At 44.7% G+C, this 15,784-nt stretch overlaps 1 protein-coding gene across 1 annotated transcript in view; it reads right to left on the bottom strand.

Annotated features, from left to right (window-relative positions):
- The window catches only part of LOC146203535 (exonuclease mut-7 homolog), an 86,080-nt gene that overhangs the window by 14,466 nt on the left and 55,830 nt on the right, over positions 1–15,784 (bottom strand). Inside the window, exons 10-14 of the mRNA XM_084588830.1 lie at positions 11,372–11,513; positions 11,240–11,301; positions 10,413–10,549; positions 10,236–10,336; positions 2,415–2,580 (exon numbers count right to left, since the gene is read on the bottom strand). Of these exons, the coding sequence (XP_084444956.1) occupies positions 2,415–2,580; positions 10,236–10,336; positions 10,413–10,549; positions 11,240–11,301; positions 11,372–11,513 (608 nt within the window). The remainder of the gene's footprint in view (positions 1–2,414; positions 2,581–10,235; positions 10,337–10,412; positions 10,550–11,239; positions 11,302–11,371; positions 11,514–15,784) is intronic.

Raw genomic sequence — 15,784 nt, 5'->3', positions numbered from 1 at the left:
GCTGAGCACTTCAGTGAGCCCTCGTTACTGCAAACCTTACAGAAGGTTTGCAGTAACAAGGGGGGGGGGGGGGGGGGGAGAGGGGTAATGTATACAATACTTTTTTTTTTTCAGATTAACAAACTTTTTAAAAATTCCCACCAGAATGTCATATTTGCAATGTGAAAATAATTCACCACTAAGAATTTCAAAGTACTGAACATTCCAGAATAAAATGCACAATTCTTATTTTATAGCAAAGGCACCTCATTACTAGGAACCTGCAAATAACAGTGCTGAAAACTCTGCTGAGGTGCCAGTTTACAGCGTGCATCTGTTCTCCTGATAGCCAACATTAGTCTTACAAAAGAAGCTGGACAAAGGACTGTGATCAGGCATGGAGGTCAAATGGACAGCAAACCACATGACTTCTACCAGGCTTCTAATGCAATGCATGCCACCACACTGGTTCCTGCACGTGCGTAGTCGCAAGCACGTACAGATCTAGGTGCCGCATTCACGCCTAGCTCACATGTGCAGACCTGCACTGGCGCAAGTGTGTGAGCCAGAGGCACATACACTTAGCAGGTGTGTAGGCTCTGGCGACCTTTGCCACGGGGCCAACCCCGGAAGAGGTACGCTCAGCCCAAACCACACAAGGCAAATGCTGCAGAAACGTTATGCTTCAGCACGCGACGAATGACTGAGATTTCGTGTACCAAACTATCCGATCGAATCAAGTATCAAGAACTTTATTACAAATATCTGCCTGGGCCTTAGCTACAGCAAATCCATCTCTATGGCTGCACAAGCCGAGAGAGGCTATCTTGAAACCTGCGATGGGCCAGCAGGTATCACTCTCCAGAGCTCTTGATGGCAGCAAGACAGTCTGCAGGCATTTCAAGCTCAAATGCTAGCTATGCATTCTTATGTAAACTGAAGGAACATTAGCATGTAAAAGGAAGCCTTCATTGCTATCCAGCACCAAAGTAAACTAAACATGTGCAAAGGTAGAGTTAAGGGCTACAATACATATTTCAAGTTTCTTATGAATACAGACAAAATTTACAAATTTTGGCAGCTGTTGGCTGTACTTACTCTATGAACTTTCTCCTATTTACTGCTATGCAACTCTTCACCTTTAAGAACATGTGACAATGTAATAATGCATCATGGTGCAGATTAACTTGGGAAAATTCCAACACCTGATTTTTCGAACATGCTTGATTACTTGGATAGTTTGACACTGCGGCATACTACATAAAACGAATGTATACAACTTCCCGAAATTTCAGACACATCGGGACTGATTGTTCGATTTTTTTCTGACTTCATTCGCATTCGCTGCGAAATCACTGCCAATGGCCAAGCCACCATAGAACATATATTGTGGAACGTCATTAATCCAGGCTTCAAGGGGTCGAAAATGGGATTATATAAAACAAATTTTAAGCTAGAAATACAGCATCCTTTACGCAGTGTGAAGTAGTAGCTGCAAAAACAGCCCAGCTGTGTTTAGAGGATGCTTCAACGTGCGGCAGATGACTATGCAGTGAAGCACCTTCGAAACTCTACAGTCGCAGGTTCGCTTTCGCGTCTGGAGTTTGTCAAATGCTGGCTGCCACCCACTGTGGCGAGACTGTCAAGCATCAGACTGGGCTACTGACTCCTTCCACCACACAGTGGCAATCGGAAGTTTACGCAAAGTGATTTTTTCTATAAAATTTGATTTTTTGGACTGCCTGAATTTATGAACATTTTCGCGGTCCCTAGAGAGTCCGAAAAATTGATCGCTGACTGTGTATGCATGACGGGACACATATCTTAAAACAAATAAAATCAAGGAGATGCTCAAGAAGCTGGCCAGTTATTTGGCCGCTGAAAGCAGGAAGCTCAATTTCGGCAAAGCAACCGAACTGAAAAGTTGCGAATGACAAGGTTATGCTAAGTTTTGCAGTTACTTTAAAATAAAACTTGCATTTATACTCCGATTGCCACTGAGTTTTTGCTACCAAAAGTTAAAAAAAAAGAAACAGCAGACCAAAATACAACTTGCACAAAGCTACGGTATTTAGACCTTCAATGAATTAGCAAAAGGTGTGCAGAAACCAGTTGCACCTTCCACAGTTATCAGTGAAAATAGCTTGTTCTAATGAATTTATGCAGTAAATCAGACAGAAATAAGGAATTGAGGAGCTTTTATGACACCTATGAAGAAAGCAAACGGGCTCCGAATCGGAAGAAAGCATAAAGTAAAGTTAGTTTTTATTTCCAATTTTTTACCCAAATGATAAGCCATTAGAAAAAACAAAAAGCACAGCCTTCTTATCACTCTTTCAGAACCCTTTTCGTGCAATTTACATTACTCGCAACATGTCTTGCACAGGCTGGTACCAGTGGCATTCAAATGGAAGGGCAACATAAATACTGCTTACCTGCATACTCGGTCTGGGACTGCCGCAACGGCCGCTTCTCCCAATTGGAGCATTGCTCACTCTTGTTCAAGGGTAAGCCCAATGTAAAATATGCAAGCTCAGACAGCCCCTTGCACTTCCGCTTATGCAGTGCTGGTTTAATGATGTTGCGGTAGTTCCGCTGAAGCTAGTCAGCAATACAAGAAACAAGCAACTTGGTTAATAAATATCAGTGCCATTTCACAAGCATTATCAAAGCTCGCACCATAAGAAAATATGCAGCACTTGTCACATTATGACCCCAAAGCAAATGAACTGGGGAGAGGCACGAAACCAGAATTAACAGCAATTTTAAAATGCCAGGAAATTTGTTCAGCCAATCAAAGATTATTTAAATGTCTGTTCATAATAGCCTTTGGTGTTGGCTCACCCAGTTGTTGAGCATACTGGTATATCAATTATATTCCAGTTGAGGCAAGTGGGTGCATGCCATTCCTTATGGTAACTGATGAGCGAAAATCCATGGTGGAAAGACAATCACAGAATGGGCACTACACTAACAACTGCTTTATTCTTCTTGACAACAACCCAAGTGTATACCACTGGCTGCCCTAGTGCAAGCAAACTAAAAATAGAAAGGCCATTCAAGACAAGTCAACAATATCGCAACTGCAGGAACTTATATTCGGCTGCGTAAAGGAAGAACGATGTATAGGTAGCTAATGCAATCTTCTGATCTTTCTTAATATGAAAGGTTTCAAGAGCCAACCACACATGCTCATTTTTTTTTGCTTCTGCCAAGAATCTATGCCTTATCAAATCACGGGGGCATATTTGCAAGCAAGAATGTGTGACAGCAGATGTGCCCTTTAGTCAACTTTGTTCACTACATTTAGCGCATGCTCCTCGAGTCGCTCATTAATAAAGGGGCCTGGTCAGGTGCACTGACAATTACCGTATTTTCAGGTTTATACGTCGCGTTGTTTTTTCACCTAAGAATTTCGTCAGTGCGTTATTCACTGATGCGACTTATGTATGGAAGAAATCCGGGCCACGGCGTCCACACCTGGTCCGCACCCAAAAAGGTGTCTGTGCACTAAGCGATGTCAGCGCACGTTAAGGGTGGTATAAATTAATGTGAAGCCCACAACTACGACATCGCTCATAGCCCATATGTCACTTCGGGACGTTACACCTAACAATTTACAACCTCTACACAGCAAAATATTGGGTGGGCGGCGCAGGCATGAACCCAAGCCGGAAAATTATGCGCCACAACTGCGCGTTATCTTCTGCCACGCACAGTAACTACATTTCAAAAGAACTCAAAAGTAACATCAAACTGTCTCGCAAAAATGAGATGCAGCTCATACGTTTCTATAGACAGTTTAATTCTGAGGGACGAAAATGTGTTGTTCATTTAAAAATGGTAGCTTGCCAGTAGCAAGTTTTAATTTTAGAGCCGCTCCCGATCGCGTTATTTCCATCCACCACGACATCTTCATTGCATTGATTTTGTAGCGGCTCCACAGCCTGGACGTCGCAACCGGCAGCCCAAAGGCCACCCAAAACGCTGCTATGCAATTTTCTTTGCTTTTGGCCTTCATACTAATAAAGAAATTTCACCATCATCACCATGCGTGCTTCACATCTGTCACATCGTGTCTTATTTCTCGCTAACCATGGCATCGCCCGTGAGGCGAAAAAGTCACGACGCAAAATTCAAGCTGCGTGCAGTTGAATTTGCTGAGGAGCGTGGGTACCGGGCTGCAGGAAGGCAGTTTGCTGCTAATGAAAAAATTATCCGGGACTGGCGCAAAGCCGTCATTGTGCTCCAGACAAGGAAGTTGACCATGAAGGCCAGGCAAATGCATAGTTGGCATAGCAGATTTCCTCTAGCTGCTCCGGTCTATCGTCCTCATTTCCTTCTCCGCTCTTTTTTTCTCTAATGGTTTTGCCTACACGCCGTCTGTAAGTACATATGTATACCATGTGTATGTATTAAAATAAAACGTTTTTGAAAAAGTACTGTACACTACATGTACCTTTGTGAGCACTGTCACCGCAAGCATGTTTTCGTTGCACTTTCTCACAATGTGATCCTCAATGAGTTTTCTACCAAGTGAAAGGGTGCATCTTATACACTGGTGCGATTTATCTGTTTTTTGTTGCGAAAATTGCAGCCTGGAGAAAGGTGTCACTTATACACTGGAAAATATGGCGTGCTGGTTTTTGCATTCTGCCAAATAAATTTCAATGCCAGCAAACCAAGTGCCCCACTTGCAAAATCATATTGAAAGTTCAACTCTATGTGAATGTTTTGCATGCTACAAACAGAGTGATAAGTTGATTGGTTTTGGTTTTGTGGGGTTTAACGTCCCAAAGCGACTCAGGCTATGAGAGACGCTGTAGTGGAGACTCCGAAAATTTCGACCACCTGGGGTTCTTTAACGTGTACTGACATCGCACAGCACACAGGCGCCTTGCTTTTCGCCTCCATCGAAAAGTGGCCGCCGAGGGTGATAAGTTGAAGTCTCTCGTACTGACTGGTACAAAGCATAGACAACTAAAGGACGAACTGGTAAATGCCACTCAAAGAAGGCCCTTCAGCCAATGGTGTCGACCAGCTTTCATGACGCCATGGTTAATCCAAGGTCGAAAGACATTATCCACATCATAAGAAGCGGTCATTGCCACTGGCTGGGAAGTTTTGTTTGAGGGGCATTTGCTGCTTCATTGTTGTGTCCAACTACAGGATGCTGTTAGCGGCCCTGTTGCTATGGTCTACAGTGAAACCTACTTATAACAATACCGGTTAGAGCAATAAATCAAACATAGCAATGGACTACCATGCACCATCAATTTTTCCATGTTTTCTGGGGCAAAATAAATCGCTTATAACAATGCTGTCAAGCACATCATCGGTTACCACTGACAATAAGGGAAATGCTACAACAAGACTAGCCAGATGATGCTCACAATGGAGAGGCTGATGGAAGTTGACTGACAGATTGACCCGGCACAAGTGAAAATGCCACATGACCGCACACATCAGTGCTGTGCGCTGTAGAGATGTGTAGAGGAGGAGAATTGGGAAGTTCCAAAGCCTTCTTCGGTGAAGAAGCCATTAATCCTTCAGAGGTTGCACCTTTAAGAAAAGTGCCGGCACCGATCGCTGCATAAGCCATGTGCATCATATGTAACAACCCTGCAATAACGAAACCGCCAGGGAAGAAAACTTTTTCGTTCTCACGAGAGCTTCGCTGTCGCGAAAATGGACAAGTAAGCACACACATTCTTTCCAGAACAAAAATTTAATGAAAAAAAGACGCTTATTTTACTCTGCTTCACATTGCTATGCAGGAGCTTCATGACTTGGGTTTCACAGTTAGATAAGCTATGCATAGCTTCGTCGTCATCGTGGTTGCCGAGGAAAATGCAGATAACATCAAAAGCATCAAGCACATCATGCGAGCTTACTTGCTTTCCTTGTGCTTTGTTTTTTCCATCCTCATCGTCACTCTCCTCATTTCGTATGCACACACTGTTGATAATAGCGCTGCCGCTGAATTCTTCGTGCACGATCAAGTCGGCGTCCGCATGCAAAATGTCATCCAGTGGAACAGAGTCTGGCACCACTGCCATCGACACCGCAAAGTCCGTCCCATGCTTCAATTAGTGACTGCAGATCATCACCGTTTGCAGGAACACTTGCTTCTGGTTCTGCCAAGGCATGCTGACCAGCCACGAAACCGGCGTATCTGAAGCAATTCTGGACAAGGGTGGACGAAGTAGCAGTCCACGCCGCGACAAGCATCTCCAGCGCCATAAATAGGTCAATTTCTGTTAGTCGCTTCATTCTGATATTTAACAACATCCACTGGATGAGTCTCTTATGGTACGCAGATTTGAAGCTCTTAATAACCCTTTGGTCAAGAGGCTGGATAACGATTGCGCAGTTTGGAGGAAAAAAAATCAAGCGGATGCTTGTCAGGACAACGCCTTCGATGTGGTGGGCACTGCAGTTATCCAAAAAATCTGCCCTGCTTTTGCATATCACCATCAAAGGCTTCCAGCCAGCTCAAGAATATTGCGCGCATCATTTAAGCTTTCTGGTTAGCAGTGTACTCAACCAGAAGCCTTCGGTTTAAAGCACCGTGGTGTCTTGCTCCGGCCAATCACGAGAAGGGGACGCTTGTCGGATCTGTCCATGTTTGAGCAAAAAAGTATTATCACCCGCTTTTTGCTCAGCATGCCTCCATGGCATTTTTGTCCCTTCAGGTCAAGCGTTTTTTTTCGATGGCAACATTTCGTAAAAAAAGCCAGTTTCATCCACATTATAAATTTTGGAGGGCTCGTATTCGTCCATTATGCTTTCATAGCTTTCCTGCATCCAGGATGATGCTGCATCAGCGTAGACGCTTGCAGACTCCCCGACAACACCTTGGCGACGATGCAGTGCCGCGCTTTAAATCGGCTTAGCCATCCGGTGCTTACCTTAAACTTGTCGTGCCCCAGAATGCACACGAAGTCAATCGCCTTCTGCTGCAGAATGCTTCCAGACAAAGGCATCTTGTTCACTCTCTTGGCAAGAAACCTCTGATATACAGCTTTGTCGACGTCTTCACAGACCGACGTTGCCACCGTCTTGTTCTGCGCGTGCGGGCCGTTCTGAAGTCCCGCCATGATGCTGTTCTTGGCTTTCAGAATCGTAGAAAGTGAGCTGCACAAGATACTGAATTCCTCTGCAATGTCAGACTTCTTTCTGCCTTTTAGCTTTGGCGACAATTGCACTTTATTTGCAGCGTCAAAAACTTCCGCTTTTTGATAAAAGGCGGAATGTTTCCGACAGGCAAAAAAAAAAAAAAAAAAAAGAAAAGAAACACACTGGACACAAGCAAGTCACGGACGAAATCGGCGTGCCAGAGGTGGACAGCGAGATAGCGTGGTCGGTGTGGCAGCAAAAAGAAAAAGAAGGGTTCGTTGCTCTGGCTGCGGTGTCAAAAAACGTCATGTGCGTGCGTAGTTGCCAACAAACAGGCTAGCAAAAACCGGCTTTCACTGCAAAAAAAAAAAAAAAAAAAAAAGAAAAAAGAAGAAAAAAAAAAGTTGCTATCGATATCATTATTACCGAAAGGACAGAAAGTAAACAGCAATGGCCGCGCCAGTGCTTGTTGACAGAAATGAATGGGCTTGACTTGTCGGATGAGTGTGCTGCTGCAGTTTTGCCCCTTCTCTGTTTCCAACTGGCTGACGTACAAAAAATGCTGCAGATCACTACCTCAAACTTTCATTACCGCGGGACTGCTTTTTAAAAACTCTTTGCTGTTGAGAGGGGGACAATGCATTGAACTCTATGGAAGTTCACTGGGGCAGCGAGAATTTCGTTCTTGAGAGCTTTCGTTATTGAGGTGCATGTGCCTTGTGAGCACGGTTTTCTTTTTTCCTTTTCACCATCACTGCTCCCTCAATCCTGCAAGCACACCGCATTTCCCAACAAGAATTGCTTCTGGAAACCTGGCAATGCCAACGATGCAAAGGCTCATGAACCTCCCATCAATGTACCGACGACACAGGCATGTTGAGACGAATTCTTGCAAGCCATTGATGCAATCGTGAAAAATGAAAAATTAAGATTTCAACAACGAGGCAAACACCTCAGCTGTCACTATTGACAAACCTAAACATAAGAGGCCTTATAAATGCAAGAGTCACTGCAGAACTATATTTCTGCTAAAGGTCCCCTAATCAGGTATGTGCAGTAGTTAGGCACCCTGCAGGGATGTGTAAATGAAATATTCTGTGAACGTTGAAGTAGACTGGCAGATTTTTGTCTGCAAAGAAATCCACACTAAGTGTTACTTTCTGGTCTTGAATGCTCTGAAGTTGTCATTCCCTTTTTTTTTTCATAACCCGGTCATATCAATGATTATTGTTATAAGTGGGTTTGACTGCAACCTCCGTACAAGAAATTCTGCTTACTAATGAAAAGTGACCCATATGAGCCACTCGGATGCTGACTCGCTGAGCATATGCATCTGGCACGTCATTGCTTCTACTGTGTATTTGTGGAGCCTATTTTCTCGACAAAAAACTGATGTACTTGCCACTTCTCTACTGTTGTACCACCATACTTATGAAAACTCTCCAAGCTATCCTTCTACAGAGAAACCCTTTATAACAAAACCGCTTATGGATCTTTTGTATAACTCTGTAAGTCAGCTGCCCTGCACAGTGAAAACCCCTTCACCATGGCGGCCAAGCCTTTGGGGGGTGGAAATTGCGTGCAGAGCAGGAGACTCCTCTTGTGACAAAATGGCAGTGTCCATTCCCTGTGAATCATTCATAACACTTCTTTTTCCCCTTCCGCTTTTTAATAGTGAAGGAATGCTGCTTGCCAGCTTCATGCATGACATAAGGCTTGACATAGTATTCTGCACTGTACCCAACTTCTGCCTCAGCGATGGGCTGCACCGCCATGGTAAAGGGGTATTTGCTATGCAGGAAAGTTGTGAGTTTTGCAATGGGTCCACAGAGTGGGACCGGATGTAACGCGGTTTATGCTAGCCACCGGTTGCATTTCGTGGGACTCATTATAGTTATGCTGCTTGTTATGTGGTCATGCAAAGCGAAATACTGGTTATAATGCTGTTTTGAAATCTGCTCAGTAACAGTGCGGAATAGCAAGTGCACTTCGCTGTGTCGAACATCACACTGTACTATGTGCTTAGGGCACAAAACTCTGTGCATGCACTGCTTGTTTCGGTCTCCACATGTTGCTCCTGTTTTGCACAACATTACGAAACAGCTAAGCTTTTCCCTGTGCCGTTTTTACGCTTTTCACCTTTCCACACATCTGGGTCACACCACATTTTCTCGCTATGACCCCTCTGATGCATTCCTTTACTCACATATCGCTCTTTTCATAGAAGAGAAAGTGGTAAGACGCCCAGCTAGCTTCCTGCGCATGTGCACTGAATGACTTGCGCTAGGCAGTATTTTCACGATGACAGAAGCAGTCCCGCCGAACCAAAACAGAAGTACAATGTTGTGGCCTGCCAAAACAGTATGTGATACACTAAATAAGAAATATTCTGTCAGCCTCTTCGCAAGGCTTGTTTTCAAACCAAAAGGTTTCATTTCGAGGCACCTAGCTTTGTTTGTTGGAACAAAAAGAGCCAAGTAACACTTTAGCATACTACTCAGCCACTATGGTACATGCAACTGGACAAATACTCCCAAGAAAATGATTTTCTACTATGCTGACATGAGGTACGTCAAGCGACTCCTTCAAAGTATGCATTACTAAAATTAGACAAGCAAGGTGCTGGTGTACTGTCCGCTGACAATGTCCAACCATACACAGTTAAACCTCTATATAACGAATCCCCATGTAGTGAATTCCTCATAAGTTTTTCAATTCCCGAATGACACCCTCATTTAAGCATGTGGATTTGAAAACTCCATGTAACGAACATGCTGCAGCAGTTGACCTTGACATAAGCTCACTACGCTGATTATCAGCTGGTGCCGAATTGTGAGGTTCTGTCAAATTTCCAGTATGTTCCACGACGATAAAACGCGAACTGGCATGAGAACAATGTCTACAATCACAACGAATGACTGCAGTTGGTACAACAAGCACCAATTCCCTCAGTTCAGAGTAAAAAAATACTAAAGAATTCACCTTTGTGTAAAACAATTTCCAACCTTCCTTTCTCAGTCTTTCACACCATCAAACGCTCCCTTCCTTTCCCTGTGAAACCTAACCATCTTGTATTTTCCCCGAACACCGCCAGACAGTGCCGAGTTTGATATCACCCATGTTCTGTACATCCTTACCTTCTGCGCAAAGGATCGCAGCTCCACAACTCTGTTGACTTGAGCACTTGGCCTTTTCAATGTCTCTGAAAGTAGCCTGAGGTCTTCTGCAATGCCGTAACCTAGAAATGAACGGTCAAATATCAAAGGGAGCTAGCAATAGAGGTATGCAAAGGTCATGGACCTTTTCATGCTCACCTAACTTCAAAATTCTTTGCGATGACAACACTTCAGTGAACAGCTTGTCCCAGTCTGAGCCTTGCAACTCTGTCACAAGCTTTGGCATATCCAAGATGAAAACCCTATCCCAGATGGCGAGCTGGATCAAAGCCAATCTATAAAGATTGAAATGGTCATGCTAGAAACAGCACTGTGCAGAAAAAGAAGCTCTGAATTAATTTCATTATTAGTTCTTTGTGTAACACAGAACACTGCAGAATGTTTTGCTCGTTTTAACTCCAATACATACAACAAGGTTGTCGGCTTTTACCACACCAGCACCGCAACATTATTTTTAACTGGTGTCGAAAGCAAACAAACAAACAAAAAGAAACAATAGAATAAATATTAATAAATAATAACAATAGGATAAAATCTAGCAAAATGACCTGCCCTCCACTTATCGATATCTTTCTCTCAAGGATGTACTGGTAGAGACAAAAGTAAACTGAGCATGCTATTGATTTCAGATGTCTTTTACGCGCTGGCTAATTGAAACTGACAGCTGCGGTATGTGTAAGCTGGGAGCAGATGCTCGCTCACTTTTCATGGACAAATATTGGTTATGTTCAACACGGAAAGGGTGATTGCAATTAGAATGAAATAGTTTGCTCAGGGTACGTTTGTCTGCACCTGTACATGCCAGCATATCACCCAGGAAAAGCTGGATAGCAGGCCAGATAACTCCAGACACGAGAAAAAAAAAAAAAAAAAACATTCTCAGTAGATTTGAGCTTATCTCACATATAAGGAGGATGTAACCGACTATGTTGCTCAATTGGTAGTGACACATCAAAGGCACAAACCTCGAAGGATTCAATCCAAATGTGGGTTTCCATTCTGCGTCGATCCCAACAATGTTATAGTTCTGCAAAATATATAAGTATTTTAATTCAGCCCTGACTGTCCAACCAAACTACAGACTGCTCAAGGCTTACCACAATGACTTTGATGCAATGATTAAAGCCAGTTGATGAATTCACCATACAGACATTTTGACGGTCAAGGCTCAACTCCAAGAACATGCCTTTAGAATCGGGAAGAGTCGTCAAATTCCCCGAGCCAAGCAGTTCCACCAGCCTGGAAAATGGAAGCAAACAGTGCATTACTGAAAGCATGCAGCATGACATCTGAAAAGACTGGCTGCAACTTCAGTACTTCTCTCTCTCTCACACACACACACACACACACACACGCACACACACACACACACACACACACACACACACACACACACACACACACACACACACACACACACACACACACACACACACACACACACACACGAATTAGGTAAGGCAACAAAATATAAAAGGATGATAGCAGGCATTTCTAGTGGACAAGGTACATTTTGAGCTGGCCACTAAACAAATGTGCATTTCTATTTTTACACAATGCTCAGGAGAATTCTGCACAGCTGATTATATAGCAGTCAATGAAATTAGTATTTTATGCAAGAGTCGTCTATTGAAAGAAATGAAAATTATGAGCCTCCCAACAAGACACCATTGGTGCAGGTTGATTTTATCTCCCACAAACAAGGATGATTTGGAAGGAACAAGATTTGAACACTGGCAACGTGGCATTTATCTCTGAAAGAGGATTGAAATTTTTTTCCCTGAAAGATTGACCTAGCACAGAAGACGCGGTTACCGCCGCGGCACTAGAAAATTTAATGCCATTTGAACCGAATGGCATTAGCAGATGTCATTATTCAGCTGCTGCACGAGAACATTTAATGCCATTAGGCTCAAATGACATTCGCCATCGAATGAGTTTTGGGAAACTCAATCACATTAGATCTCGAACCAAATGCACTCTAGACACCAGATATGTCGCAGAAACAAGCAAAAAAAAAAAAAAAAAAAAAGAAGTGGGTTTGGAGTTTCCTGTTGGCTGCTTCTTCATTTGCACTTATCTCTGAAGGTATTTAAAGCTGTAACTGAGCACTTAACCTATTGGATGTCAGTTGTATGCTCCGTGCGTCTCACTGTATCCGCGCCCCGCCACATCAACCATATTGTCTGTTTACATTTATCCATATACTGCCTCTAGAGGAAAAGATGCCCATGCATTGGAGGGTGAATGCACGAACACCGCCATCAGGAAAATGTTTGGTGGTTGATTTACACTTGCTAAATCTGGCAGATGAACAAGGTTTCAACCTAGTAACATAGACCGCGGTAAGATGACGGTGTGCAGTGTATAGCTGTTGGCTTCTGTAAACAATGGCAAAATCACCGTGTGTGGTGTAATTTTGATGGTATGCTGCATTGCATACCTATTTTAACCTTATGCTGCTGAAGGCAGGCTAGCCTCGAGATTGTTACGTGCTTTGTGCCCGTGTTTCGTCTGCCGAACACACACGCACGCATCCTCTCTGTTCCCAAGTGCCTGAAAACACATGGGAAATTTGCTTTGGCACAAGAGCACAATATTGCTATGTTGCGGCAAGCCGATGAAAACAGGAGCACAGAGAGAAGATGTTCGATGGCAGGACGGTTAATGAATTGTTGGCGGGCCTAGCGCGTGCGCTCCTACCCGCGTCACTGCCCACTTCTTCCTTGCTCGTCCGTAACATGACCCGGGGCCACCGAGCGATCGTCCCGTTCGTGGACGAGAAGTTTACTGATGTTGATTCCATGGCATGATGATGGGCGTGTCTGGATGCTTGAAGAGAAAGAGGAAGAATAGAACAGCTTGCCGGCACGATGATTCCCGATGAACCTGGTCCAGGACACTCTCAGGCCACACGTTACCATGACTCGATGACGGAGGCCAAGGCACGCACCGCATGGCATTGGCAGGGGAGGATGTCTACAAGTGTAGCGGTGTCTTTGGTCGTGGGGTCTTTGGCCGGCACATCTGGTCAGTGGGGTCGGTCACTAATAGTTCTTGTGTCTTGTGGTCATGAGTGGCATCTCGGGTCAGTCGCTCCTTCGTCGTGTCTAGTGGTCGGGGCAGGGGGGTCGGGGCGGAGGAATGGCAAGGTTTTGCTGGGTCCGGCAGGCTGGGGAACAGCCATGCGATGCCTCCTAGCCTTCAGCCGATTGCGCAAGACGTCGCAGGACACCGAAGCTCCGGACCAGGATGAGGGGGTGATGATGAAGTACTCAGCACATCCACCAAATGTTACGTGGCGGCAGGCTGATGAAAACAGGAGAACAGAGGACACAGAGAAGATGTTCGATGACAGTGAGATGACGTTTAATGAAATTTTAGCGGGCCTAGTGTGGGCGCTCCTGCCCGCGCCACTGCCCACTTCTTCTTCCTTGCTCGTCCGTAACAATATAGAAAAAACAGCGACGAATTCCACAGCAGTGGCCCTGCCTGGCTTATTATGGACGGCCAGCGCTGCATACAGTAAATATCAAAGGGTGCTTGTGTGTGTGTTTACTGTTAACTTTATTTGTGCTGTGTTCTTTCATACGTGACTGTTCAGAATGCAGCGAGTAGAGCATCGTGCTTTGGTCTAATTAAGCTAGTGGCAAACCCGCAGCGCTGAACCACTTGTCTAGCTATTCCTGTAAGAAAATCCCCAAATGAAAATGTTCAGTTCGCTTGGTGTCACTTGCCTCCGGGAGGTTTTTATTCACACGTCTTCACGCCTTGCAGTCCACTGTTCGTGCATAGCTCTCGTTGTGGAAAGTAAAGCTTGTCATGAAATTTGCAAATGTAAGTGCAATGCGGCACGTTTACTCACACATGCGTGAGGCTATAGGCACCCTGCGCATCTAACTCCGGAGCGACATGTGCACCACTCGCGGCAGTGAGAGCGTCCATATCATGAATGCTAAAGCAGACGACGGCGACCGCAATGCTGTACCGTGCTGCGCGCGTCGTCACAAATGAGCTCTGTGCACCTCTCTCAATCAGAAATGCTGCATAAAAACAGCCGGGCACACTGCTTGTGTTGTAGGCTGCAACAATACTTGCATAATTCGCCTGATGGAACAAAATTTTTTGCCTTCCCAAAGCGGCACTGGGAGACGGAACGACGGCAGCATTGGATTCGCCTTGTTGGTCGCGAATTTTTTTTTGTTTTAACGGACATCATGCAGTAGAAGTAGGCACTTGTTGAAGTCTTAAAGTGCGCTAAAGGGATGTTTCTTGGCATTTGCTATGCATGCTGCACATACATGATGTTGGATAAAGGTGCCATAGATCATTCATTGCATGCGCGTAGCAGAGTATGCTGCTTATTTGTTTTTATGTTAACCTCTGCAGTGAAGGTGGCACGGATTGGGTGCCTTCAGCAAGATCCAAGATATGCAGCAGCCATTTCGTGGGAAATGCAAAATCGAACGAAGAGCACCCGTCCTACTACACAAGTATTTTCCCCTCAGTCTACAAAAGAGCGAAATTTCCCCAAAGCATGGAACAGCACAACGCTGACGGCACGCAGACGAGCAGAGACTGTAGCGCGGTGGCCATACACTGCGAGACATTCCAACGCAAGAATGGCTTGGAAAAAGACAACTACATTGTGCTAGACACAGAGCTGTGCTCACGCAGGAGACTCTTGCTGGAATCATAGCAGGCGCAAGGAAACATAAAACTGTACCCAGGATCCCCACCCCACATCTTACATCCATGGGCTACATTCGGTGCCGTATGACTAATTGAGGGATAAAAAAAAAAAGAAATTAAGCTGCAACTCCCTGCATCCTGCCCCCTTTCTTTCTGCCATCTGAAGCCCACGCGCTTAAGATATTAGATACCAATTGGCCATGGCCGGCAACATTCCTTTACTTCCTCTTTGATTATTTCTACTAAACCCCTACCACCACCACAAACTCGCTTGCAGTTACACCTGATGAAAGAGCCAAGTAGATTCCGAAACGCCGTTTTTCTTCCATGTTTAGTTGCCGTTCCTGTCTATCACACTTTAAGTTGCAAGAATGTAGCGGTAATCCAGGCCGGTTGTTGCATTGCATAAAGTTAGCAGTGAGACAGTCAGCATGTTAAAAGCCAGCAGATAAATATATTTCTTACTTTTAATTTTATGGTTTTCGATAGCGCACTGATGATTGTGTACGCAATGCACCAAGCTATTGCACCTCATCATACGAAATTATCTCCCGTCACGTCGTGCACATGGCCTGCTTCAAAAAGCTTCGTTCCTTTACCGATATTGCGCCGCAAGAGAATTTTGCCACCCCATTAACAGATCCAAGTCCCGCCTCTACAATCTGCGGCACACCACTAGCAGACGACATCCCTGCGGAGACGTGGACAGAGCCTTCATGATAGGGACGATTAACCGGCCACTTGGGGCACTGAACACAGCCTCTACGGTGGCGGCGCCTAGCGGGTGCAGGGTACCCATATGTCAGATCCTTTTGGAG

The sequence above is a fragment of the Amblyomma maculatum genome, chromosome 1, assembly GCF_055883805.1.
Source record: "Amblyomma maculatum isolate TAMU_Amacu chromosome 1, ASM5588380v1, whole genome shotgun sequence".
In the NCBI taxonomy this organism is placed as follows: domain Eukaryota; kingdom Metazoa; phylum Arthropoda; class Arachnida; order Ixodida; family Ixodidae; genus Amblyomma; species Amblyomma maculatum.
Note: the sequence above shows the minus strand (reverse complement) of the source record. Positions and strands in the feature narration are given on the sequence as shown.